At 41.6% G+C, this 27,965-nt stretch overlaps 2 protein-coding genes across 2 annotated transcripts; one reads left to right on the top strand and one right to left on the bottom strand.

Annotated features, from left to right (window-relative positions):
- Nucleotides 1-7,778: 7,778 nt before the first annotated feature.
- On the bottom strand, nucleotides 7,779-14,083 carry LOC115109707 (UDP-xylose and UDP-N-acetylglucosamine transporter-like). Its single transcript, XM_029634960.2, has 10 exons — nucleotides 13,662-14,083; nucleotides 13,320-13,433; nucleotides 11,799-11,901; nucleotides 11,615-11,664; nucleotides 11,257-11,338; nucleotides 10,952-11,012; nucleotides 10,294-10,403; nucleotides 9,921-9,996; nucleotides 9,497-9,572; nucleotides 7,779-8,911 (listed from the first exon to the last, which is right to left on the bottom strand). The coding sequence occupies exons 1-10, from the start codon at nucleotides 13,787-13,789 to the stop codon at nucleotides 8,662-8,664; spliced, it is 1,050 nt and encodes a 349-aa protein (XP_029490820.1). The 5' UTR covers nucleotides 13,790-14,083; the 3' UTR covers nucleotides 7,779-8,661.
- A 167-nt stretch (nucleotides 14,084-14,250) lies between these two features.
- On the top strand, nucleotides 14,251-25,544 carry LOC115109708 (vesicle transport protein GOT1B). The gene is made up of 5 exons (XM_029634961.2): nucleotides 14,251-14,484; nucleotides 17,360-17,451; nucleotides 24,008-24,186; nucleotides 24,461-24,542; nucleotides 24,811-25,544. Exons 1-5 carry the CDS (start codon nucleotides 14,460-14,462, stop codon nucleotides 24,847-24,849), a joined length of 417 nt encoding a protein of 138 aa, XP_029490821.1. The 5' UTR covers nucleotides 14,251-14,459; the 3' UTR covers nucleotides 24,850-25,544.
- Nucleotides 25,545-27,965: the final 2,421 nt, after the last annotated feature.

The following is a 27,965-nucleotide window of genomic DNA, read 5'->3' as shown; positions in this document are numbered from 1 at the left end:
AGTTGCCTGAACACATGACATTTTTGACAATGCTTTTTTTCTGATAAAAACTAGTTCATTGCAGCCCAGTTTCATAATATTACCATATGTCCCAGCTACTTGCCATAGTTTTGAAGTAGTCACAAAAAAAAACAGGCCTTCATTTCAGGCATTTTTCACCCTGCCAGCTCCTATTAGTTCACCGTGGCACCAACTCGCCTTCCTAACGTTCTTTTCCCAGCCCATTGTTCTATGTCACAATGCCTGCGTCGCTATTATTGGCAATAAGACCTGCCCATGTTGAACCAATTGCTGGTAGTTAAAACATCAACAATAACTTTCTCATGGAACTTAGAGCCCGTCCCATTGTTTCCTATAGGGGGAAATATAGGTATATCTGTCTATTTCGCCAAATATCTTGTAATGTGTATATTTTTTCCTACTTCCTCGTTATGCAGACATAAGCACACTTGGCATCATTGAGGTGCGGATGTTTACTTTTAAAGTTTCGTCCTAAGAACAGTGTGTAGTGGTAAAATAAAAAGGGATACATTAGTTTTGTGCCATTTAGGCTAAATGGAATTCTTAGCATCACTCCAGTCAGAAGAGGCTCTGTGAATGTTCGATTCAATTCATTTGCTATGGCCTCGTGCTAGTGTTCCAGCTCATTCAACATTCTTTTGCCATTTTTCAGCCTTGGGTGAATTTTGACTCATTCTATTGTCCAGCCTACCCTTAGCTGTGGTATATTGGCCATATATCACAAACCCCGAAGTGCCTTATTGCTATTATAAACTAGATGATTTGTTGACAGGGGGTACAGGAGTTTTTTTGTTGCCTGATTTAGATATGTTTCTGCTTATAATTTCTGACATTTTGGGAGGCGATTTGTCAGCCAACTTGTCTATAATTAGATACATGCACATTCTCTTGTCATTATATGTTGCCCTAGAAGATGAAGTAAACCCTTGCTCACCAGAATAATGTCAACAATTCTTAGAATGAATGCTTCGATCTAGGTGTTTAACAGTCAAGTTCTTCTTTCGCGGAGCAAAGACGTTTAGGGACCGGGGAGAAAATGCAATAACAAATAAAACTGGAAAGAATTTCTATGCAAAATATCTAAATGACAACAGTCTGAAAGGTTTTAAAGAAATAGAAAGCTGTGAAAGATTTCAGTTCGGCATGGATGCATATTTCATGTGGTTGAAATACTATCAGCTTTTATGATGCTGATACAGACAGCACCTCTACAGAAGGTACCCAACTGAGCATTCGCAATCACTCGAGGCTGAATTAAAAAAAAAAAAAAAAAATCTCCCCTCGAGTCAAATTTTTTACATTTGGTGTGTCATTTTACTAAAATAAATGCTTAATTCTGAAGGAGTTAATAATTAAGCTATGTGAGAAGTTATAAACCTACAGTCAGTGTCCAGATTTCAGTTTCCATTTAACTCATCTGAACAGTAGGCTACAGTTCCCTTGACATGACAGAGTCCTAAGTCCCATGTTGTGATTGTCAAATTTGTATAGCAGTATATATGTTTTTTTTCCTGCAACGGCCAACTACAACTACCGCAACGCTGCTGGATTTTTCACACTCAACAGTTTCCTATATGTATTAAGAATGGTCCACCACCTAAAGAACATTCAGCCAACTTGACAACTGTGGGAAGTGTTGGAGTCAACATGGGCCAGCATCCCTGTGGAACGCTTACGACACCTTGTAGGAGTCCATGCCATGATGAATTGAGGCTGTTCTGAGGGTAAAAGGGAATGGAACTCAATATTCCTAATGTTTTGTACTCTGTATTTAGTTATTAAGAGATCTCTCAATAATAATTCTCACAATAGCACATTGGTAGTAGTCAGTAACATATCAAAGCTAAGCAGGGCTTGGATAAAACCCTGGATGGGAGACCAATTTAATAGCGGTGGATAGATCAACTCTCCAGTAGGAGGTGCTGTCTAATCTATTGGTTTTTTTTCTTCTGATAGTGGATCTAATGTTGAAGATATGACGTTGTTTCAAAAGGTACAAATTCAACATATTTGATAAGGTTTGTCTATGTTGAAAATTGGTTACAATGATGACATATTCCTGTGCTTTAAATTCCAGCCTCAAAACAAGTTGATTACTTTTTAAATATTTTCTGTACAGATTCCACGTCACAATACATTGATAGATGACGTCGAAACAATGTTGACACAACCAGTTTGTGCCCAGTGGGGGAGGGCCAAGACACTACTCATGTATACATTCAAAATGAGCTCTGGTGTGTGAACACATACTACAGAAGATAATGACAATAATGAATTTGATGTTTTTACCAAAAGTGTTATATGAAGATTTAACATTACCCAGTTTCTGTTGTTACAAATACTGATGTAATTCTAGGAGTAGGTTTGAAATCTAGCTACTGCATACATCTTACATTCCTGAAACCTTACATCTGAGTGAGCAATCAGGTCAGCATGTATGAGGGGATTTCCGATCTCCCATACAACTTGAGTAACAGCAGGTTCTCCACTGGCCTTTATAAACAATTCACACAAAGATAATGTACTGTTCACTCTCTCTCACACACACACACACACAAGAATCCCTTTGTACAAACACAACAAAGCCACAGAGAAACACTGGTAATTCTGACCACAGCTTCCTCTCAGAGGAGGAGTAGACTGACGTCAAGTCTGGTTTGGTTTTAGATTTACAGACCACACTCTGGTTTAGTGTTTTGCTCTAAATCTGTAGTGTACTTTCCCCTTCCTTCTGTGCTGCTCTCACTACCTCTACTAGGCTGCAGTACATCTCACTTGTCCCACCTTCTATGTCTATTTCCTTCCATCTCACATGTGTGTGCACACACACACACACACTCTTCCTCTTTGATGAGGCATTGAATACCACCACCAGTCCCACTCACAAAAACACAGACCTTTAAAAACGTAGACCTATGACACAGACTTGATGGCATACATATGCACTCTCCCATAAGCATACTGACAAGACAGAGACATGCCCTGATATCTCACTCTCTGTAGGAGGCATGGCAAAGCTTCATTCAATGATTGCCAATATAAGTGAGTTTAATGCAACTGGAGAAGTGAACTAGTGATGGTTGAGAGATGAGTCGACCTGACTCAGTATTTTAGTGGTGGATATGTGACCAGGCTACTGAGGCCAGCACAGTAGAGCTTGGCTTGGTTCGGCTCACTATTGTGAAAAGGGTCTAAGAGTGCCCTCTACTGGTGGAAGAGTATAGTGCAGTCAAGTACCAGAAGAAATTTTGAGAAACTCTAGATACAGGTCGACATCGAACACATCTACCAGCCCTTCAAAGTCACTATGCTCAGTTGTACAGTGCCTCAGAAAGCATTCAAACCCTTTGACTTTTTCCACATTTTGTTGTGTTACACCCTGCATTTAAAATTGATTAAATTTAGATTTTTGGTCACTGGCCTACACTCAATACCACATAACGTCAAACATGGATTTATGGTTTTCAAACATTTTACAAATTAATAAAAAATGAAAAGCTGAAATGTCTTAAGTCAATAAGTATTGACCTCCCTTGTTGTGGCAAGATTAAATACATTCAGGAATAAAAATAGTCTTAGTCTTAACAAATCACATAAGTTGCATGGACTCACTCTGTGTAATAATAGTGTTTGTTATTTTTCAATGACTTCCTCATATCTCTGTGCACCACACATACAGATAATTGTAAGGTCCCTCAGTTGAGCAGTGAACTTCAAACTCCCTTCACAGAACAGTTCAAACTGTCTCTAACCAGAATAGAAAGAGGAGTGGGAGGCCCCCAGTGCACAACTGAGCAAGAGGACAAGTACATTACAGTGTCTAGTTTGAGAAACAGACGCCTCACAAGTCCTCAACTATCAGCTTCATTAAATAGTACCCACAAAACACCAGTCTCAACGTCAACAGTGAAGAGGCGACTCCGGGATGCTGGCCTTCTAGGCAGAGTTCCTCTGTCCAGTGTCTGTGTTCTTTTGCTCATCTTAATCTTTTCTTTTTATTGGCCAGTCTGAGATATGGCTTTTTCTTTGCAACTCTGCCTAGAAGGCCAGCATCCCGGAGTCACCTCTTCACTGTTGACGTTGAGACAGGTGTTTGTGGGTACAATATAATGAAGCTGCCAGTTGAGAGCCATCTGTTTCTCAAACTAGACACTAATGTACTTGTCCTCTTGCTCAGTTGTGCACCGGGGCCTCCCACTCCTCTTTCTATTCTGGTTAGAGCCAGCTTGCGCTGTTCTGTGAAGGGCGCTGTACGAGACAGCGTTGTACGAGACCTTCAGTTTCTTGGCAATTTGTCACATGGAATAGCCTTCATTTCTCAGAACAAGAATAGAATGACGAGTTTCAGAACAAAGTTCTTTGTTTCTGGCCATTTTGAGCCTGTTATCGAACCCACAAATGCTGAGCGCTCCAGATACTCAACTGGTCTAAAGAAGGACCGTTTTATTGCTTCTTTAATCAGAACAACAGTTTTCAGCTGTGCTAACATAATTGCAAAAGTTTGTTTTAAAGTTATCAATTAGCCTTTTGAAATGATCAACTTGGATTAGCTAACACAACGTGCCATTGGAACACAGGAGTGATGGTTGCTGATAATGGGCCTCTGTACAACTATGTAGATATTTCATTAAAAATCAGCCGTTTCCAGCTACAATAGTCATTTACAACATTAACAATGTCTATACTGTATTTCTGGTCAATATTATGTTATTTTAATGGACAAAAAATGAGCTTTTCTTTCAAAAACAAGGAAAAGTCTAACTGACCCCAAACTTTTGAACAGTATTGTAAATAAAGGAGAGTCAAGGGTGGTGTTCCTATTCATATAATAATAAATGCAGTATTCATTCATGTAAGCAAAACAAGAGAAAACATTTAAACTTCTCTAAAGATCATATCTATGAAGGAATTAACTTTCTGTATACATGCATACTGATAGGGTACATTATATTCTCTTTATCCCTCTCCACATACGCCTTGACCTTACATCCACTGTGTCTGTATGTCTATATGTGTGTCAGTCCTTGCCCTTCTCTAGTGATATAAACACAGAAGCCTAGTGAATCATAAAACATTTACATTTACATTTAAGTCATTTAGCAGACGCTCTTATCCAGAGCGACTTACAAATTAACCAATGAAGGCACAAGATAAACAAACTCTCTCCCACCCTCTCTCACACACACACACTAATAATATCATGACAACCAATTTGAAACCTCTGTACGTGTCTACAACAAATGCTATATTACCATATTGCCAAATCAAATTAGTTAACAGCCAGCGCACAAGTCTCCAAAGTGCGCAGCTAACAAAGACATCCCAAAAAGCTGATATGACAACAATATGTGGCACAACACAACAATGAGCAATTGCAACGGTTCAGCATCATTATTAAATCATAAAACAGGTAGGCCTATGAATAATGCTACGCAACTGACTGGATGGCGTGAAATAAATACCGCTCCACGATTGAGTTATTTACACTTTAAATCACACCTCTTTCTTTTATTTATACACAACATGACCAAAAGTATGTGGACACCTGCTCGTCATACCGCATTCCAAAATCATGAGCTTTAATATGGAGTTGGTCACCCCTTTGCTGCTGTAACAGCATCCACTCTTCTGGGAAGGTTTTCCACTAGATGTTGGAACATTGCTGCGGGGACGTGCTTCCATTCAGCCACAAGAGCATTAGTGAGGTCGGGCACTGATGTTGGGTGATTAGGCCTGGCTCGCAGTCGGCGTTCTAATTCTTCCCAAATATGTTCGATGGGGTTGAGGTCAGGGCACTGACCTCAAACCCATCGGGGCAAGTAGTGTTCTCCTGGCATCCGTCAAACCCAGATTTGTTTGTTGGACTGCCAGATGGTGAAGTGCGATTCATCAATCCAGAGAATGCATTTTGAGTGCTCCACAGTCCAATGGAGGTGTGCCTTACACCACTCCAGCCGACGCTTGGCATTGCGCATGGTGATCTTAGGATTGTGTGCGGCTGCTTGGCCATGGAAACTCATTTCATGAAGCACCGGACGAACAGTTCTTGTGCTGATGTCGCTTCTGGAGGCCGTCTGGACCTTGGTAGTAAGTGTTGCAACCGAAGACAGACAGTTTTACGCGCTTCAGCACTTGGCAGTCCCTTTCTGTGAGCTTCTGTGTCCTACTACTTCGCGGCTGAGCGTGGTTGCTCCCAGATGTTTGCACTTCACAATAACAGCACTTACAGTTGACCTGGGCAGCTCTAGCTGGGCAGAAATTTGACAAACGTACTTGTTGGAGAGGTGGCATCTTTTGACGGTACCACATTGAAAGTCACTGAGCTCTTCAGAAGGACATTCTACTGCCATTGTTTGTCTGTGGAGATTGCATGGCGGTGTGCTCGATTTTATACACCTGTCAACAACCGAATCCACTAATTTGAAGTGGTGTCCACATACTTTTGTATATAGTGTAGATAAAAACGTTCACCGCGGGTATTCGGAGTACTTCAGCCCTGGAATTGTATCTGCGCAACATGATGGGGAATGCGGACGTTGGGCAATGCCCAAGTGTCAGAGTCGTTTGGCAAGGGATGAAAACACCCTCCCTTGGCAAGAAAAACATGGCGCAGCGTCAATTCCACGAGTCTAGAACAAATTTCTTATAGATAATTTAATAAAACAAACAAACAAACATATCGTTGGAACACCGATGTTGAAGCTACAATAAAAGACAACATATTAGCCTACTTTCAACGTGCTTATAATAAAACATGCACCGCACTTCAGCATCAAATAATAAACCAACTGTAATAATTTGACTTACATCACCAAGATTCAGCCATCGGGTTCAAATAAGAAAAGTCAAACTTGCATAATGTTCCTTTTAAACGAGAACGAAAGCTAAGTGCGACGCTTGGGTGCAGGTGTCTGGTCTCCCCGCAGGCGGATGAGGCGCGAGCATAGACAGACACTTCGCTTTATCGTATTTTTTCTGTCATTGTGCCCATCGTGAAAACTTGCGTCTTCTTTTTTGAAAACTTAAAGCGACCTTCCATGTGGCAGAGTAGAAATGCAACAGATAGGTAGTCTACAGCAGGGCCGTCGGAAAACGTTATCGCGAGGCGGCACTTATGACTTAATTTTTATACCATTCTTTTTATGATTTGTCAACTCGCCCACAATTTCTCTGTCCTTCACATCAGAGTGCTACTGCAGGCTCTTTGCGTGTCTTGACCAATCAGATCCACTAAAATTGCAGGATGCGCGTGCGCCGTCGTGCGCAAATTGATTTTGCCTCCACACAGCAAACAAGATCATGACAGGCAGGTTGAAATATCAAAACAAACTCTGAACCAATTATATTATTTTGGGGACAGGTTGAAAAGCATTAAACATTTATGGCATTTTAGCTAGATAGCTTGCAGCTGCTACCTAATTTGTCCTATTTAGCTAGCTTGCTGTTGCTAGCAAATTTGTCCTGGGTATAAATGTTGAGTTGTTATTTTACCTGAAATGCGCAAGGTCCTCTACTCCGACAATTAATCCACACATAAAACGGTCAACCGAATCGTGTCCCGGATTTACATTTGCTATACTATGTCTAGTTTATGAGACCAGGCTGAGTCTACTATGCACATTTTCCTTTTGACCAGGGTACATTAAGTGCATTTCACTGAAACTATTACGCAAGTACAATATTTTCCTTTTAATTGTAAGTGGGTCATTGTATGGAAATATACATACAGAAATATTATGCAATACAATGCAAATGTATAGGGTAGAACTTTTTATTTCAGTAGGTTGAGAATTAATGGTGCAGTGATTCTGGAGTGTAGGAAAATGCATTTGCATGGTTTTGGGGGGTTTTCAAGACAAAGTTGCTGGACCTGCCAAGTACTATTTTGAAAGGACAAAAATCCTCCTGAGGAAATATTCCTACAATAAAATCTGAGCAAGTATCATATTCAGAATACATGAAAATAATACTTGTAACTTTTGTGTTTCACTAACATCAGTTTGTATAGCATTGAGGTGGTGAACTCACTTTTTGTCATTTAGTATTTCAAAATTATGCTAATCAGAGTACACTAATGTGTTTTGTCCATTTACCGGTATAATAATTTTTCTGGTGTTCAATTACATGTTGACAGACACATACTTTTGAGTCACAGCTCAGCAAAACTCATAATTAGCAAAACACCTAAATAAATACAGCTCACCAAACAAACAAAACTAACAAAACAGTAGGGTATCTCCATACAATCAGTTTGCAATAATCTTGCCTTGACTTATTCAGTCAACAAGGTAGTTTTTGTCAAGGTTATGTCCTTAAAATGGGTTAAGTGAGAAACCTAGTGGGAATGCTTTTTTTCTAAAGTAATTGTTCAAGCAATGAAAACAATTATTTTTTTAATGATGATTCTATTAAAAACCAACGTGCTCCTACTGCAACTGCAGTAGAGAGCGAGGGGGGAAACAGGCTCCAGAGTGTGCAATCACACCCACAACAAATGTAGTCCCGTATACACACACAACAGTGCAGTTGTGGATCCAAGTTCGTGGATCCTCTTCTTCAATTCTTTTTGAGGCAAAGAGAGAGGATGCAAGGAATTGACGAAAGTGCTGCGTATCACTCCGCCTTCTTTACTGCATATTACTACGTCTTTTTCTTCTTCAGCTTTTCACTTCCTCTTAACGCCGTGCAGATGCTAGTCCAGACCTCCGTGTAGATCAGGGTGCCCAGGAAGACGACTCCAGTGCCCACCCAGTGCCAGGCGGTGAAGGGATTCTTGAAGAAGAGGATGGAGATGATGAGGCTGATGAACTTCCTCAGAGTCACCACCAGGGTTACGGTGAGAGAGGCACACTCTGTGGTCAGGATGAAGACACCGCGGATGCACACGTATCTGAGGAGGGTGAAGGACTGGTAGAGGATGATGGTATATGTTTAATAAAAACGGGTCTAAAATGTGTGTGTGTATGTGAGTGAAGAGTGTGTTTGCATTGCAATTTGTAAGGTGAATGTGCATTGTCTTCTAGTATACAGAGACGTCAATAACAGTGTGTTTGTTAGCAGCGTTGTAAAAAAAACTCTGGATTAGTCTAATTTGTTTCCAATGGGATGAATTCCCCTCCAAGCATGCCAATTTGTATTCAGTGACTACTCATACAGTGTTTACTGTGAAAGTGAGATTTTACAGGAGCTGAAAGAAAAACAACCTCCAATCCTTACCGTGGTGGCAGGCAGGTAGTCGCTGGTTCGAATACCTGAGCCAACAAGGTGAAAAATCGGTTGATGTACCCTTAAGCAAGGCAATTAACCCTACTTTGCTCCAGGGGTGCCGTACTACTATGGCTGACCCTGTAAAACAACACATTTCTCTGCATCTATCCTGTGTATGTGACAATAAAACATGGATTTACATGTTTTATTTGTGTGTAGTGACTACACACAAATACAGTATTCACTGTGAAAGTATTGTAAAGGATACTGTGTGATGACGTTCAGCAGTAGGTACAGCCACAACACCGGCACAGCCTGGCCAATCACAGGAACCTCTACAGGAGCTGGAAGACAAATGTAAATTAGGCTACAGCCCAACTCTGGACAATGTGAATTCAACATAACATTCATAACATCAGTGAGCAAAGACTAGCCTGGTCCCAGATCTGTTTGGGCTGTCTTGCTAACTCCTATGGTTATTGTCAAGACAGCCCAAACAGATCTGGAACCAGGTTAAGCAAAGACACCAACAGACATAACTATAAATTATTGAGGTTAGTGAAGCAATTTCCCATTAATCCTTCAACTGAGATTTCTGAATAACCTGGAAACTTTGCAACTCTACTCAATGAGGAGGATACTTTTGACATGTTTTCATATAAAACGTTCCTACAAGACTGTATTTAACTCACTGCTTTGACTGAAGAGGACACCGTGGTTGTAGATGTCTGAGGACAGAAGCAGGAACCCAGGCAGAGGCAAGCAGTGCTGAGAGAGCAATGACACATATTACAACTGCAGAGAAGATACATATATAGAGTAAAGTATACATATAAAACACCCTAGTATCAATGCACACCACTGAAAATGCAGACACTTGGTTTGCACCAAATATAGATCAACAATTGTAGGGTGGCGAATTACGTTTGGTGAGAAAAGCAAAGCTTAAATATCCCCATTGTCAGGGGATAAATTACAATTACTTTTGTGAGTTACTTTGCCTTTCAAGTATACAACACCTGACAGGTTTGGAATGCATACAGGAGTTTTGGGGTTGACACGTACATTATAGAAGAGAGCCTCCTTGGAGTGTTTGCCATACTGCTTGTATAGGGTCTCCTGGAAAATGCCCATTCTCGCAGACATGAGCAGTGCAAAGGTCAACATGGCGATACCTAGAAGAACAACAACAAACCCAGAAGATCAGTTATATCATGATTGAGAAACGGATACTTTAACCATACAGGGAGAGGGAGACAGTCTGTACAGTAGGGGGCCGTTTGTTTGTTTGCTGACTGCAGTCTTTTTCACATGTAGAATCGGTTTGCAAAATGACTGCCAGCCCTCTGTTCAGAGGTGCTAAGTACTCTCGGCCGGCAGACACTACAATCCTACCGGTGTGTCTGTGCCTTAAGCTTGTATTAATGATTGCATTAATCATTGCCAGTTTAAAATGGGAATGGGGTAGATTATGCACTAAGGACTTGCAAGTCCCGTAATTTCCTATAAATATGTATGCAGGGTTTGTGTGATAGAGTTGTGTGCTCTTATTTCAATCCATTGTCCACCCTTTGTCAACAACAGTAACAATCCGTGTCCAGTTCTCAGATAAAGGTAGTCCCAACTAGTCGAGGCAAGGTAAAGATCTTGTTATCAAAAAGTCATTCTGGAACAAGGAAATCTGGCTGAGAAGACTCCATGTAAAAGTTAATGTAAGACTTACCTATCAGCCAGTGCAGGAAGGCATATACACCTTGATCATCTGAGCCCTTAGTACCTACATTCTGAAAAGTGGAAAACAGAGGTCACTAAATAGCAGGAAATGTAACAGTACAAAAACTTACTGAATATTTCCCTGTACAATATGAACAAATATGTACTGACTACTGTATATGTATAACAGATTGTAGTAGCTGTAACAAATGTGTAACAACTGAACTACTAGACATTGCAGCTGCAACCCACAGCTGCATATGGAAACAAAGTGTGTGGTTGAACAGAAACATGTTAATATTATGAAGAGCTCACCACTTGTTTGGCGGACATGATGGTGCATATGAAGATGCCCAGAGACACCATCGCTACGGAGAGATATTTACTCATTGAATACCTGCAGGGAAAAGATGCTGTACATAGTTTCAGAACCTCCTTATAACCAGACCAGGCCAGACATTTTAGGCATTTCAACAGCAGCCATCATGATCATGCAAAATAGTGACAAAGGCAGCAATACATTCCTCTGATGCTATAGCTCATGCTGCAGAAAGGCAAAGGTAGCCTATTCATTTGGCTAACAAATTAGTAACATCTCTAGAGTAACAGTAACATGTTAACATGGTAAGGGTTTGTAAGACAGCCAAGTAAAGAGAAGTTATGCGGGGGATACCTTTTCTTCAGAATTATTATACCCAGGATCATATTAGCTATTAACGATCCCTGTGAAGATATAAGCACAACACAAAGCATTTGTCAATCAAGAATGGATATTATTAGATGTTGGTAATAAGTGGTACTAAAAGCATCAGATGTTGAGTTAAGAGCCATCAGAACATGTATAACGGTATACTTACAGATCTGAAGATCATGTGCAGAGGCATAGCGATGTTGAAGTTGAGAGCATAGTTGTTGATCACACTGACTGTGAAGAACATGGTCACCATGATTACATAGTTGCTATTAAGAAGAAATAAACACAAAGGTTGAAATGAAAACTGTGCTTCTCATCCCTGACAGGACAGGGAGAAAGACGGACAGACAGACAGACAGCTCAATAATTCCATCATTGTAGCTACATTCTCATACATTAGGCCAGGTGTTCCCAAAATTTTTCAGCATTGGGGAATATCCTGTGCCCCCCCCCATGCTCACGCCTGTCTATTTCTATAGGCACAAGCACTGTTCATGACACAAACTGTTCACACCCCTCTTTTGCAGGTTTAAGCTTATTTCCTGCAATTCTACACATTTTGTCACGTGGTGCAAAGAAAATTGAGCAGTTTTAAAGCAAATTTTCTTGCAATTCTACACATTTTTCCATGTCTAATGTGTATTCATGTGATATTTGAGTGACTAAAAAATTACAACAATATCTATGGGCTAAAAAACCTCTATAAAAAAACATTAGCTGACATGGGCTAGTTGATTTGGACATTTCTGACAAGTTATAAATAGCTCTCCAACAGTGGTGGTCAGTGCCATTTATTATGAGGTAGGCCGATTTTTATTTTCATGAGCATGCCATTATTTCTATTACAGCATGTTGGATGACTGTCATTCATATTCCATTCACCCAGTTCAACGTAACATCAATAGGTTTAGGCTACTACATGTTACTCAAATTTTCCCTATTCCCATCATCAGTTTGCTACAACGAGTGTAACTGATGTGAAATGGCTAACTAGTTAGCGGGGTGCGCGCTAATAGCGTTTCAATCGATGACGTCATTCGATCTGAGACCTTGAAGTAGTTGTTCCCCTTGCTCTGCAAGGGCCACGGCTTTTGTGGAGCGATGGGTAACGATGTTTCGAGCGTGGCTGTTGTCTATGTGTGCAGAGGGTCCCTGGCTCGAGCCCAGGTAGGGGCAAGGAGAGGGACGGAAGCTATACTGTTACACTAGCCTATGAATGAAAGTTTACGAAGTAGGTGCACACAGGTCGAGAGAAAAGTTATCCAAGGTATGCAAAGACTAACATGACAAGAGGAACTGATGATGTATTTCGAAATTGCACCTTGTCCATTTTACTATTACAACTTTCAAGAATACATTTAATGCCGGACTGAGTTCCTTTAAAAAGGAGGGGGACCGCCGACCTCAGGTAGCCTGCGGGTAGGAGTGTGGGGCCAGTAACCGAAAGGTTGCTGGATCGAATCCCAGAGCTGACAAGGTAAAAATCTGTCATTCTGCCCCTGAGCAAGGCAGTCAAGCCACTGTTCACCGGGCGCCGGAGACATAGATCAAGGCAGCCCCCCACACCTCTCTGATTCAGAGGGGTTGGATTAATGTGGAAGACACATTTCAGTTGAAAGCATTTAGTTGTAGAACTAACTAGATGTCCCCCACAGTTTGGGAACCACTGCATTAGGCTACCTACCTCATAGGGATGGCTGGTTTCTTTCTTCCAAAGTTCGTCTCGAAGATGAACCCCTCCAATGCAATGAAGGCAAATTGAGCGAAGGTCACAATGTTGCCACATCCTGGGAACTCTCTGGGAGTACGAAAAATATATAAAAGTGTACATGAATATTTAGGAAATATGCTAGCCTAAATATGAGATTATTGGATATTAAGCATTGCAGCATCTTAGCTAGGCCTATATAAACTTGTTCTTTACAGAATGCATAACATTTCTAAAGATGTAGCTAACCTCATTCAACCAAGCTAGTAGCCTAGTTGTCAATATATGTTGTTGAGGAGTTCAGAGTTGATCACTGACCTTACAAGCGTTTCCAGAAACACAACATTGCTGCAGCACCCAACAAAAACAAGAAGTATTGCAAAAATGGTACTCATGTTTGCAGTTATTGGGAGAAAATAGCCTACGAGTATTCCTAACGAGGACATTGTGTAAACACGGAGGTTTTCTGCTCTAATTATGTTTGTTTTTTTAACTAATCGAGTATTTTCTTGAACACGTCACCGGCTGCACTCTTCCGGATTGCCTACGCATGGATGTTGTAGTAGCTATATTTTTCAAGCAGAGAACCACATTTCCCATAAAGATGGCGATGTAACGTTAAAAGAAATCACAGTTATATTGAGTCCAGGCAGAATTGTGTTGGGGTTAAGGATACATAGTAGCAAAATACATATCCACAACAGAGAGGAAGAGGCGAAGCGAGAGGGTTCACTCTCGACAAAATTTGTCCAAAATAAACCTAATGTGTTTATATGGGCTTATCTGGGACCTTGTCGCCTCTGCCTTCCCATCTTTGGGACAACGACTCCAATTGTTAGGGCGGAGACATGGGCATCTCGTCATTATATACAGATCTCTGTTCACAAATAGCAACACACACATCCCCCCATATCTTGACTTTTTAATCACAACTAAATCTCTACGCAGCACCGCGCAGAACTGTTTCCCGTGAACGTGTCATTTGAGCGTGCGTGAATGCATGAATCACGAAGAAGACGTGGCGCCAGCTTTTCCTCTGCTTCAACAAGCTACCGCTATCTAACGATTATTGAATGAGCACAAGTGATTTTCCAATCGCTACCTTTCCCGACAAAAATGATTTCTCTAACAGATTCACAGAGTAAGACCTTTGAATTTATAAATGACATGTTTAAAGCGTTGTTGTATCTTCTCTTTGTGAGCAGTCCTTCTAGCTAGCCAGGTTGAATGAATGGGATCAGTTGGGCCCATCGCCCTGTTTTATGAACGACCTATTATGAACTTATTTCACTGCTAGTTAAATCATGGGCGATAGCTAGTTACCTACCTACTCCTGCTCATAAAGTAACGGATGTGCAGACAAGAAAGAGTATATGGATGGATGGATGCTTTAGGTGTCAATCAATGTCAATGGAAACAATGTAGCTAGTTAGACTTTAATGTATATAACATGATTAAGTCTACCTCTGATAAGCTTCCCAGTTAAGCATTAAAAACAATCAAGCAACCTAGAAAAGTGCTAAAAATAGCCCATATTAACATATGTAGCCTAAGAAACAAAGTCCATGAAGGCAATAACTTGCAGATGACATTCATATTCTGACTATCTCTGAAACTCACTTAGGTAATACCTTTGATACAGTGGTAGCAATACATGGTTATAACATCTACCGAAAAGGTAGAAATGCCAACGGAGGCGGTGTTGCTGTCTATGTTCAGAACCACATTCCTGTAAAGCTTAGAGATGATCTAATGTTAAATAATGTTAAATCACCTTGGATTGATGAGGAATTGAAAAATTGTATGGTTGAGATGGATGAGGCAAAGGTATGGCAATTAAGTCTGGCAGCCCAACTGATTGGCAAATGTACGGCATATTAAGAAATCACGTGACTAAACTAAATCAAAATAAACTACACTATGAAACAAAGATAAATTATATAAAGAATGATAGCAAAAGCTTTGGGGCACCTTAAATTACATTTTTGGAAAAAAAGCCAACTCGGCTCCTTCATTTATTGAATCAGATAGTTCATTCATCACCAAGCCCACTGATATTGCAAACTACTTTAATGACTTTATCATTGGTAAGATAATACAATTTAGGGATGACATGCCAGCAACAAACGCTGACACTACACATCCAAGTATATCGGACCAAATTATTAAAGACAAGAATTGTACTTTTGAATTCTGTGAAGTCAGTGTGGAAGAGGTGAAAAAATTATGGTTGTTTATCAACAATGACAAACCACCAGGGTCTGACAATCTAGATGGAAAATTACTGAGGATAATAGCAGATGATATTGTCGCTCCTATTTGCCACATATTCAATTGAATCCTACTAGAGAGCCTGTGCCCTCAGGCCTGGAGGGAAGCTAAAGTCATTCCGCTACCCAAGAATAGTAAAGCCCCCTTTACTGGCTCAAATAGCCGACAAATCAGCCTGTTGCCAGCATTTAGTAAACTTCTGGAAAAAATAGTTTGACCAGATACAATACTATTTTACAGTAAACAAATTGACAACAGAATTTCAGCATGCTTATAGGGAAGGACACTCAACAAGCACAGCACTTACACACATGACTGATGATTGGCTGAGAGAAATTTATGATAAATAGATTGTGGGGGCTGTCTTGTTAGACTTCAGTGCAGCGTTTGACACTATTGATCATAGCCTGCTGCTGGAAAAACGTATGTGTTATGGCTTTACACCCCCTGCTATAATGTGGATAAAACATTACTTGTCCAACAGAACACAGAGGGTGTTCTTTAATGGAAGCCTATCAAATATAATCCAGTTAGAATCAGGAATTCCCAAGGGTAGCTGTTTAGGCCCCTTGCTTTTTTTCAATTTCTACTAATGACATGCCACTGGCTTTGAGTAAAGCCCGAGTGCCTATGTATGCAGATGACTCAACACTATACACGTCAGCTACTACAGCGACTGAAATGATGGCAACACTCAACAAAGAGCTGCAGTTAGTTTCAGAGTGGGTGGCAAGGAATAAGTTAGCCCTAAATATTTCTACAACTAAAAGCATTGTATTTGGAACAAAACACTCACTAAACCCTAAACCTCAACTAAATCTTGTAATAAATCACATGGAAATTGAGCAAGTTGAGATGACAAAACTGCTTGGAGTAACACTAGATTGTAATCTGTCATGGTCAAAACATATTGATACAGTAGTAGCTAAGATGGGGAGAAGTCTGTCTATAATAAAGCGATGCGCTGCCTTCTTAACAACACTATCAACAAGGCAGGTCCTACAGGGCCTAGTTTTGTCGCACCTTGACTACTGTTCAGTAGTGTGGTCAGGTGCCACAAAAAAGGACTTAGGAATATTGCAATTGGCTCAGAACAGGGCAGCACGGCTGGCCCTTGGATGTACACAGAGAGCTAATATTAATAATACACATGTCAATCTCTCCTGGCTGAAAGTGGAGGAGAGATTGACATCATCACTACTTTTATTTATGAGAGGTATTGCCTTGTTGAATGCACCAAGCTGTCTGTCTAAACTACTGGCACACAGCTCAAACACCCATGCATACCCCACAAGACATGCCACAAGAGGTCTCTTCACAGTCCCCAAGTCCAGAACAGACTATGGGAGGCACACAGTACTACATAGAGCCATGACTACATGTAACTCTATTCCACATCAAGTAACTGACGCAAGCAGTAAAATTAGATTTAAAAAACACCTTGTCGAAGAGCGGGGACTGTGAAGCAACACAAACATTGGCACAAACACATGCATACACACACATACGATAACATGCGCACTATACATACACATAGATTTAGTACTGTAGATTTGTGGTAGTGGTGTAGGGGCCTGAGGGCACACAGTGTGTTGTGAAATCTGTGAATGTATTGTAATGTTTTAAAATGGTATAAACTGCCTCAATTTAGCTGGACCGCAGGAAGAGTAGCTGCTGCTTTGGCAGCAGCTAATGGGGATCCATAATAAATGAAAATGTATTGACTTCTAATTTTGGCTCCACAGAAATCGGGATGGGGTTGACAGGCTTTGGCGTGTTCTTCCTCTTCTTTGGGATGATCCTGTTTTTTGACAAAGCTCTTCTTGCCATTGGAAATGTGAGTTATAGCCTACTACATAATCATAATGTTTGCGATAGATGCCATGCTACATGTATGTGCACCTCCTTTTTTCACGAAAATGATCCCAAATGTACCCCTTATCGGCTGTTTACGTTTGACTCATTTAGCAGACTTTTTCATATTTTTTTCCCCCCTCATACTGGTCCTCCGTGGGAATTGAATCCACAACCCTGGCGTTGCAAGCGCCATGCTCTACGGGACTGGCGTTTACACTATACAAGCAGCCAAACCCTAACGACACTGGGAGAATTGTGCGCCGCCCTATGGGATCAATCACGTCCGGTTGTGATAGACTGGAATCGAACCAGGGTCTGTAGTGACGCCTCTAGCACTGAGATGCAGTGCCTTAGAGTGCTGTGCCACTCAAATCAAATGTTATTTGTCACATGTGCCAAATAGAGTGAAATGCTTACTTACATGCCCTTAACCAACAATGCAGTTTTAAGAAAATACTTTTTTTTGTAAGACAGAAGAATAACAAATAATTAAAGAGCAGCAGTAAATAACAAAAGCGGGGCTATATACAGGGGGTACCGGTACAGAGTCAATGTGCGGAGGCACCGGTGTCGAGGTAATATGTACATGTAGGTAGAGTTTTTAAAGTGACTTATGCATAGTTAATAACAGAGAGTTGCAGCAGCTTAGAAGAGAGGGGGGTGTAATGCAAACAGTCTTGGTAGCCATTTGATTAGATGTTCAGGAGTCATGGCTTGGGGGTAGAAGCTCTTTAGAAACCTCTTGGACCTAGACTTGGTGCTCCGGTACCATGCGGTAGCAGAGAGAACAGTCTATGATTAGTGTGGCTGGAGTCTTTGACAATTCCAATCCCTACTCGGGATCCCCAGTATGGGTTGGAAGCTATGGTGAGCTTCGATTGGTCACTTGAGTTGTGATATCGTGGAGGATTTTTATTTTATTTAACCAGGTAGGCCAGTTGAGAACAAGTTCTCATTTACAACTGCGACCTGGCCAAGATAAAGCAAAGCAGTGTGACAAAAACAACAACACAGAGTTACACATAAACAAACGTACAGTCAATAACACAATAGAAAATCAATAGAAAATCTATGTACAGCGTGTCGAAATGTAGAAGAGTAGGGAGGTAGGCAATAAATAGGCCATAGAGATGAAATAATTACAATTTAGCATTAACACTGGAGTGATATATGTGCAGATGATGATGTGCAAGTAGAGATACTGGGGTGCAAAAGAGGAAGAGGGTAAGTAATAATATGGGGATGAGGTAGTTGGGTGTGCTATTTACAGATTGACTGTGTACAGGTACAGTGATCAGTAAGCTGCTCTGACAGTTGATGCTTAAAGTTAGAGAGGGAGATTTAAGACTCCAGCTTCAGTGATTTTTGCCATTCGTTCCAGTCATTGGCAACAGAGAACTGGAAGGAAAGGCGGCTTAAGGAAGTGTTGGCTTTGGGGATATACCTGCTGGAGAGCGTGCTACAGGTGGGTGTTGCTATGGTGACCAGTGAGCTGAGATAAGGTGGGGCTTTACCTAGCAATGACTTATAGATGACCTGGAGCCAGTGAGTTTGGCGCTGAATATGTAGTGTGGGTCGGCCAACGAGAGCATACAGGTCGCAGTGGTGGGTAGTATATGGGGCTTTGGTGACAAAACGTATGGCACTGTGATAGACTACATCCAATTTGCTGAGTAGAGTGTTGGGGGCTATTTTGTAAATGACATCGGCGAAGTCAAGGATCGGTAGGACAGTCAGTTTTACAAGGGTATGTTTGGCAGCATGAGTGAAGGAGGCTTTGTTGCGAAATAGGAAGAAGCCTATTCTAGATTTCATTTTGGATTGGAGACGCTTAATGTAAGTCTGGAAGGAGAGTTTACAGTCTAACCAGACACCTAGGTATTTGTAGTTGTCCACATGTTCTCGGTCAGAACCGTCCAGAGTAGTGATGCTAGTCGGGCGGGAGGGTGCAGGCAGCAATCGGTTGAAGAGCATGCACTTAGTTTTACTAGCAATTCAAATCAGTTGGAGGCCACGGAAGGAGTGTTGTATGGCATTTAAGCTTGTTTGGAGGTTTGTTAGCAGTGTCCAAAGAAGGGCCAGATGTATGCAGAATGGTGTTGTCTGCGTAGAGGTGGATCAGAGAATCACCTGCAGCAAGAGCGACATCATTGGTATATAAAGAGAAAATAGTCGGCCTGAGAATTGAAGCCTGTAGCAGCCCCATAGAGACTGCCAGAGGTCCGGACAACAGGCCCTCTGATTTGACACACTGAACTCTATCTGAGAAGTAGTTGGTGTACCAGGCGAGGCAGTATTTTGAATCTGCCGGTAAGAATACAATGATTGACAGAGTCAAAAGCCTTGGCCAGGTCGATGAAAATGGCTGCACAGTACTGTCTTTTATCGATGATATCATTAGGGACCTTGCGCGTGGCTGAGGTGCACCCATGACCAGCTCGGAAACCAGATTGCATAGCGGAGAAGGTATGGTGGGATTCGAAATGGTCGGTGATCTGTTTGTTAACTTGGCTTTCGAAGATTTTAGAAAGGCAAGGCAGGATGGATATAGGTTTATAACAGTTTGGGTCTAGAGTGTCTCCCCCTTTGAAGAGGGATATCTCAGACAATATGAAAGAGAGGTTGAATAGGCTAGTAAAAGGGATAGCAACAATTTTGGCTGATAATTTTAGAAAGAGAGGGTCCAGATTGTCTAGCCCAGCTGATTTGTAGGGATCCAGATTTTGCAGCTCTTTCAGAACATCAGCTGTCTGGATTTGGGTGAAGGAGAAGTGGGGATGGGGGTGCTGCAAGTTGCTACAGGGGGTGGTGAGATGTTGGCTGGAGTAGGGGTAACCAGGTGGAAAGCATGGCCAGCCGTAGAAAAATGCTTATTGAAATGATCGATTATCGTAGATTTATCGGTGGTGACGGTATTTCCTATCCTCAGTGCAGTGGACAGCTGGGAGGAGGTGCTCTTATTCTCCATGGACTTTACAGTGTCCCAAAACCTTTTGGAATTAGTGCTACATGAAGCAATTTTCTGTTTGAAAAAGCTAGCCTTAGCTTAGCTTTCCTAACTGACTGATTATATTGGTTCCTGACTTTGTTGCATAAAGTTGCATATCGAGGGGGCTTTTCGATGCTAATGCAGAATGCCACAGAATGTTTTTGTGCTGGTCAAGGGCACTCAAGTCTGGGGTGAACCAAGGGCTATATCTGTTCTTAGTTCTACATTTTTTGAAAGGGGCATGCTTATTTAATATGGTGAGGAAATTACTTTTAAAGAACGACCAGGCATCCTCGACTGACGCGATGAGGTCAATATCCTTCCAGGATACCCGGGTCAGGTCTATTAGAAAGGCCTGCACGCTGAAGTGTTTAAGGGAGCGTTTGACAGTGATGAGGGGTGGTCGTTTGACCGTGGACCCATTACGCATGCAGGCAATGAGGCAGTGATCGCTGAGATCTTGGTTGAAGACAGCAGAGGTGTATTTAGAGGGCAAGTTGTTCAGGATGATATCTAAGAGGGTGCCCATGGTTACGGATGTAGGGTTGTACCTGGTAGGTTCCTTGACAATTTGTGTGAGATTGAGGGCAACTAGCTTAGATTGTAGGACGGCCGGGGTGTTAAGCATGTTCCAGTTTAGGTCACCTAACAGTACGAACTCTGAAGATAGATAGGGGGCGATCAATTCACATTTGGTGTCCCGAGCACAGCTGGGGGCTGAAGGGGGTCTATAACAAGCGGCAACGGTGAGAGACTTGTTAATGGAAACGTGGATTTTTAAAAGTAGAAGCTCAAATTGTTTGTGCACAGACCTAGATAGTATGACAGAACTCGGCATAATATATCTGCAGTAGATTGCAACTCCGCCCTTTCTGGCTGTTCTATCTTGACAGAAAATGTTATAGTTAGGGATGGAAATTTCCGGATTTTTTGTGGTCTTCCTAAGCTCGGATTCAGACATGGCTAGGACATCCGGGTTGGAGGAGTGTGCTAAAGCAGTGAATAAAGCAAACTTAGGGAGGAGGCTTCTAATGTTAACATGCATGAAACCAAGGCTTTTACGGTTACAGAAGTCAACAAATGGAGAGCGCCTGGGGAATGGGAGTGATGCTGGGGGCTGCAGGGCCTGGGCTAACCTCTACATCACCAGAGGAACAAAGGAGGAGTAGAATAAGAGTACAGCTAAAGGCTAAAAGAACTGGCCGTCTAGTGTGTTCGGAACAGAGAGTAAAAGGAGCAGATTTCTTGGCGCGGAATAATAGATTCAAGGGGCGGCAGGGTAGCCTAGTGTTGGACTTGTAACCGAAAGGTTGCAAGTTCATATCCCCGAGCTGACAAGGTACAAATCTGTCATTCTGCCCCTGAACAGGCAGTTAACCCACTGTTCCTAGGCTGTCATTGAAAATAAGAATTTGTTCTTAACTGACTTGCCTAGTAAAATAAAAGGAAACAAAACGGATTTAACATCTTGTTGGGAACAAACATCATTATGTTGTCATCCCAAGTTACATGTATTTATTTTCCAAGTTATAGCACACGATATTGTACGTACACAGCAAGAGATTGCTCTGCTTTGTGTTTTTTAATTTTTGCCATGGAAAGAATATTGCGATGGTATCGTCACAGCCCTATTTACACACAGAAGGAAAAAAACTGATGTGCATTTATAGTAATGTTTGTAAAACAAGAACTGTATTACTTGTAAGACATTTGGAATGTTGCGCAATGTAATTTAAATATTTTGTCAGCAGTCTTTTAACCAAAATATCACAGATGAGACATTTTCAGCTGCCCCTTTAAGGTTACTGTGGTAAACGGGGCCATTCCAGTCATCACGTGCAGTGCCTGTGCAGAATCTGAAGGACGGGGAAAGTTAAAGCGGATCACTTTGGTCAAGTAATTGACCATCGTTGGTCACCACCTTTCAGAGTGTGTTGCATTATGGTTATAAAAATTGTCCGGCTTGTGTTAGAGTTGCGTCAATTGGATAAATATGACAATGAGTCACCGATTGTACACTATGTATTTTTTTATTAGCTAAGCAATAAGTGGTAAATGCAATTTTCATATATACGGGCTCTCTGTCCCACCTCGCAGGGCAAACAGAGAACTGACTTGTTCTTGACAAAGATATTATAAATATACCCTGACAGAAATAGTTCCTGCTTCCGAGCCGGTCTGTCAGAGTAGAGACTGGGCGTTGTTTAAACTCACCCAGCCTATCGTTGATTGTTGGCGCAGAGGCTGGTCCCAGCCCTCTAAGCATGTCAGTTGATAGATGTAACTGTTGCTGTGAAGAATATCTATGCGCTCATGCTCGATACCGTTATCTCGCACCTGGCTCCTGTTATCTAACAAAAGACCGTTTGTTCTCGCAACACTACGTTCTGAATGTGCCCCCCAACTCATTGCACAGTTCCTGTCTTCATGTTATTCTGTATTTTTCCATCATGAGAAAGGCCCATGGCTCTGAAACTGTTAACAATGTTTCAAGTCAGCTATGTTGCAAAACACATACATACATCCACACAAGCCAACAGCAGATAATATTCAATCACATATATGGTAACGGGCTATAGTGCATAACACAGAATCCTCATACTTGCGACTACATGTCGACTCCATGAACTGCTTCTCACCAACGGCACCATGCAGCAGCCATCACCTGCATTGTGTGGGGCACAATTTGCCAACCAGTCATTATGGTGCGTTTGTTTGACTCACGTGAGTGTGGCAAAATACATGACTAAAACAGGAACCAACTTTGTCATATCTTAAAGCTACAGGTGATACAAATGAAAAGTGATATTTGAGACCTTTCTAGTCTAACCAATGAAGTATACACACTCTATGATTCCAGTATATTTCCAGGGCATAGAAAAGTTTCTTTTGACATTTATACAGACAGACATTGATAAACAATAGCAGCTATGTTGACACTGCCATGTTGATCTGAGCCTAGCCTAACTACATTGTCCGACTTTCGGCTGTGGCAGATGCACCTCCCCTGACTTCACTGACTTTCGTCTACAGTGGGTTGCTTTCGCCTTACCACTCAAATGAGCCCACACTCTTTTCACGCCACTTTGATTACAAGGGGATTTTCATAGCCGGGTAGGAGAGCATTTTTCCCTAACCTTAACCTAACCCTAGTCTCCTAACCTGCTATGTTAATTATCCTAATCTGCTATGAAAAAGGGGCGTGAAATGAGCGTTTCCCGAGAATCTGACTAGTAGCCGAGGACGTTTCTTCTTCGCTAGCACTAGAAGCAAACTCAAACATTTAAAAAACTAGTATGTAAATAAAATGTAAATAGCCAAGAAACAAGAGGACAAAATCTCACTTTAGTAAGCTTTTGAGTAAATTAGACCCATTTTATGCCTGTGCGCATTTCTTCTAAAAACAAATCTTTCAGCACTTTACTCACAGTGCGCATGGCCCCTCAGCCAGGCAGGTGGATGCCGCCAGGCTAGTAGTGCAGCATACTGTCATGGGATTCTAAAAATCCTCTAACCTTAATTTCTCACCCCTGTGTTTGTGTGTCAGATCTTGTTTGTAGCAGGCCTGTCCTTTGTCATCGGCTTGGAGCGTACCTTCAAATTCTTCTTCCAGAGACACAAATTTAAAGCCACCAGTTTCTTCCTGGGGGGGGTGCTGGTAGTTCTGATTGGCTGGCCTATCATTGGAGTGGTGCTGGAGATCTATGGATTCTTCCTCTTATTCAGGTCAGTTGGGTCTGAAATGGACAGTTAGCCAAACATTTCAACCAACTTATTTTTTGGCCATGTTTTTTTCTTGATTCCCTGTTTCCTCTCTCTCTCTCTCTCTCAAAACCTCAGAGAAGCAAGGAGAACATTGGAGGAGAAGGAACCTCAGATCTTCTCCAATGCTCTCCTCGCTTCCCTCTAACATTTTGTGAAGTAGGTGAGGGAACAGGATTTGAAAAACTCAAGAAATACTTCTGAGATTCACCCCAAATGTCACTCTTCTCTTTCCCAGGGGCTTCTTCCCAGTGGCAGTAGGCTTCATCAGGAGGTTGCCTGTCCTCGGGTCCATACTGAACCTCCCAGGGATTAGTGGAGTAAGTATCTCAAGTTCCATGTGTAATACCATGTGATAAAGTTCATAGAATTGCCAAAGAGATTCACCATTGCCCTTTGTCTCCAGGGGCAAGTTTTCTACACACAAATTAAGCCTAGTCCTGAACAACAACAAAAAACACTTTCAATTAAGGTTATTAATCGAGCTTGCTTTTTAGTCCAGGACTAGGCTTAATCTGCGTCCGGCGAACCACCCTTAAATGACAAAGATTGTGGTTATCTGATAACACATTTGTATCTTTTTTTCAGTTTGTGGACAAAGTCGGCGAGAGCAACAATATGGTATAACAGTGAACATCTTTGGATTGGAGGATATGAAATGGCTTTACTCTATTTATAGTAGTTTATATTGGTGACTTTTCTCTACTGGTCAACTACTAGCCAAGACTACCCCCATGTTAAAGGTCAAAGCTGTGAATCAGAAACCTCTTACTGTTCAAAGGAAAACAATGTTTCTTTGGGCAGGCATATGAATACAACTGGTATCGTAAAGTTTCCTTTGACGGAAATGGTCTCATAACCTGGTTGCCATCGATGGACAATTGTTACTAAGGGACTACTTTATTTCAAGGCCCAATGGGTGAATTGGGCCCTTTTTGTGTCACTACCCGTTCCTGATCGACTGATTATGATGATTGACGTGACTGAACCAACCACTGGATTGGACATCGCTATGGAGGAGAAGTCTTGAATCTGTTACAGCAGTCTTTCTTCTAGAATGTTGTTCTGGAATGTTGTCTGTACAGTCAGAGAAGTGCTTTGGTTACCTTGATGAATAGTTTTTTTTTTTTTTTGTATGGCTGTTTAGAGTTGTGTTACACCTGGGTACTGTTCAGGAGGATGTAGCTTTACAGAACTTTCAGATATTGTGTAGAACAGATATGATTGTCAGATAGTGAATTATGTCAGCTGTATTTATTCCATTTATATCTGCAATGTTCAGAATGTTTTGCATCATTAAATACTAAGCTGTTGAAGATTAATTGCCCTGTGCGCACAACGGGTCACAAATGGGTACATTCATTTAAGCTAGTCCAGGACACCAGGTGAGTTGAATTTACACATTTTAAACTATTCCTTCCTAAAGTGAACATTTCCACCCACCTGGGGCACTGGGCGAGCTAAAACGAATGCATCCAATGCTACAGATGTCTCCACAACCCAGATATTGATGGTCTCACAGCAGCTGGGGTTTGTCACTTTCTACTTAATGTATTAAGAGGTCTGTCAGAGAGATGTTTTACTCAAATGTATCTTTTGTAAATACATACTTGAAATAGTGTGTTTTAAAAACAAATGTGCCTGACAATTTTTAACACAAAATTCAGATGCCCATTATTTTGGTTACCATGACTACAATACAATATTTGTAACTTAGGAAGAGGGGTCTCAAAGGAACATAGGGGCTTTAAAGTGTGTCAGTCCCCAGATCTCAACCCAATTCAACACTTATGGGAGATGCTGGGGCGCCACCTGAGACAGTTTTCCCCATCATCAATAAAACACACAATTATGGAATTTCTCGTGGAAGAATAGTGTCGCATCCCCTCAATAGAGTTCCAGACACTTGTAGAATCTATGCTAGCCTCTGGTTTTCAGGGGATTTAGTTTCAGGCTCCCCCCCCCCCCCCCACCTGGCTATGTTAAGCATTGAAGCGGTTCTGGCGACCCGTGGTGGCTCAAACACACTATTAAGACACTTGATGGTTCCTTTATTTTGGCAGTTACCTGTAATTTGAAATCGGACATTCAAGGAATTGTCAAGATTTGCAAATTGAACACAGACAACCTGTGAAAACAATCATCCGCCTGCCTCAATGCCAATGTATTCATTCTGAGAAAATACGAATAGGAAATAATTATGGGGGGGAGGGATCTAACAAAACATAGGCCACATTGATCAACCGCCCTTAGGTCCACACATTCTCAAACAGAAACGTGTCTTCCTCGTCAAACTAACGATGCCTTCGGGGTCAACTAACAGGCATTCACACCGAGCGAGTAGGAAACATTTTTGGTCTCGTGCACCAGTGTCAGGAGCGGTTAGAATACACCCCCGTGATCATTAGGAAGAACACACTGTAATCCATGTGAAAGAGAGCGACCCGGCTCTACGTATTTGCTGACCTAGAGTTGACACACAGGGAACTTAATTACTACACATTGACAAAGTATATGGGGATGAAAAATGGGAAAGGTAGGTTCTGTAGAAGGAAATGAAAGGCAATGAATATACTGTACCTATCCCAAGAGCAGTAATAAAGGATTGTATGAATATCTTCTCTGAACGTTTACAGGTTACAAGCTATACAGAGGCAACATGCATAATGCAACAAACTATTAAGAACAATATATACATGCCACACAACTCACTTTGGGCATGCAAACCATCCCACAAGTTCAGAGATATGAGTGAGTCCAGTTGTTGATGGGCAGAGACAGAGATGTTGCTCTGCCACTGCTTGAGGTGGACTGCATTGTATTGGGTAACCTGTATGCTCAAGAGGATGGGCAGATGTCCGTCCCCCTAGTAACATCCCTAATAACCTACCAGGACACAGTCACACAGGTCAGTAGCCCCATTTATACCTGGTTCTAACTTGCATAATTTGTCCTGACCTTGTCGACATTCTGATTGTCTACTCCTGTATGAAAATGTGGACACAATAAAGGACACATTGTGATGAGAACATCGTGCCCACCTTTCTGAGATAGTCAACACGCATGTCTGGATATCTTGCAAGTGTAGACATATCTACACAGAGAAAGAATTTAAATCCTCATTATTCCACCCCAAAATTGACAGGTGGCACCATTGACTGATTACATCAATATGTCTTACAATAAATACATTATTTCAAAGGAATAGCTGTGAAATGCTTTGCATAAAGGAAAGGACCAGAATCTGGTCACAATGCAGAAACAGTGGATGGTTGAGACACATTTTAATACCATGTGTAGACACATTTATGGAAATGTGGGCACAATCCGAATGTAGACAAGATCAGGACAAAGGACCCATGTTAGCACAAGGTACAAACAGGGCTAGAGTGTTTGCAAGGCAGGTTTATGGTACCCCCTAAACTCTAAGGCTCTGGTTGTGGGGGATAGGGAGTAGAGTGGACAGCTCAGGATTGTGAGGTGCTGAAAACAGTCACCAACCTTCAGGGAATTCGTATCATGCTCTGTTTTCCATGTAATGAAACTCCTGTGTTCAGAGAGGTCGAAACATCACATCTTAGTGCCTTTCCATGACGCAGGGCAGAGTTGGTTCGGAAGAAAAAAAACTTATTTGTAAACTTTTAACTCTGAATCAGATATTTTGACCCGGTGGATGAACTTTGTGTCTAGAGTGATGACAGTTTGAACAGCACCTCGCTGTTAGTGCACGGTGGCTTACGTAT

The sequence above is a fragment of the Oncorhynchus nerka genome, linkage group LG25 (genome assembly GCF_034236695.1).
Source record: "Oncorhynchus nerka isolate Pitt River linkage group LG25, Oner_Uvic_2.0, whole genome shotgun sequence".
NCBI lineage: Eukaryota > Metazoa > Chordata > Actinopteri > Salmoniformes > Salmonidae > Oncorhynchus > Oncorhynchus nerka.
The sequence above is the reverse complement of the archived record's forward strand: the minus strand, read 5'-3'. Positions and strand labels throughout refer to the sequence as shown.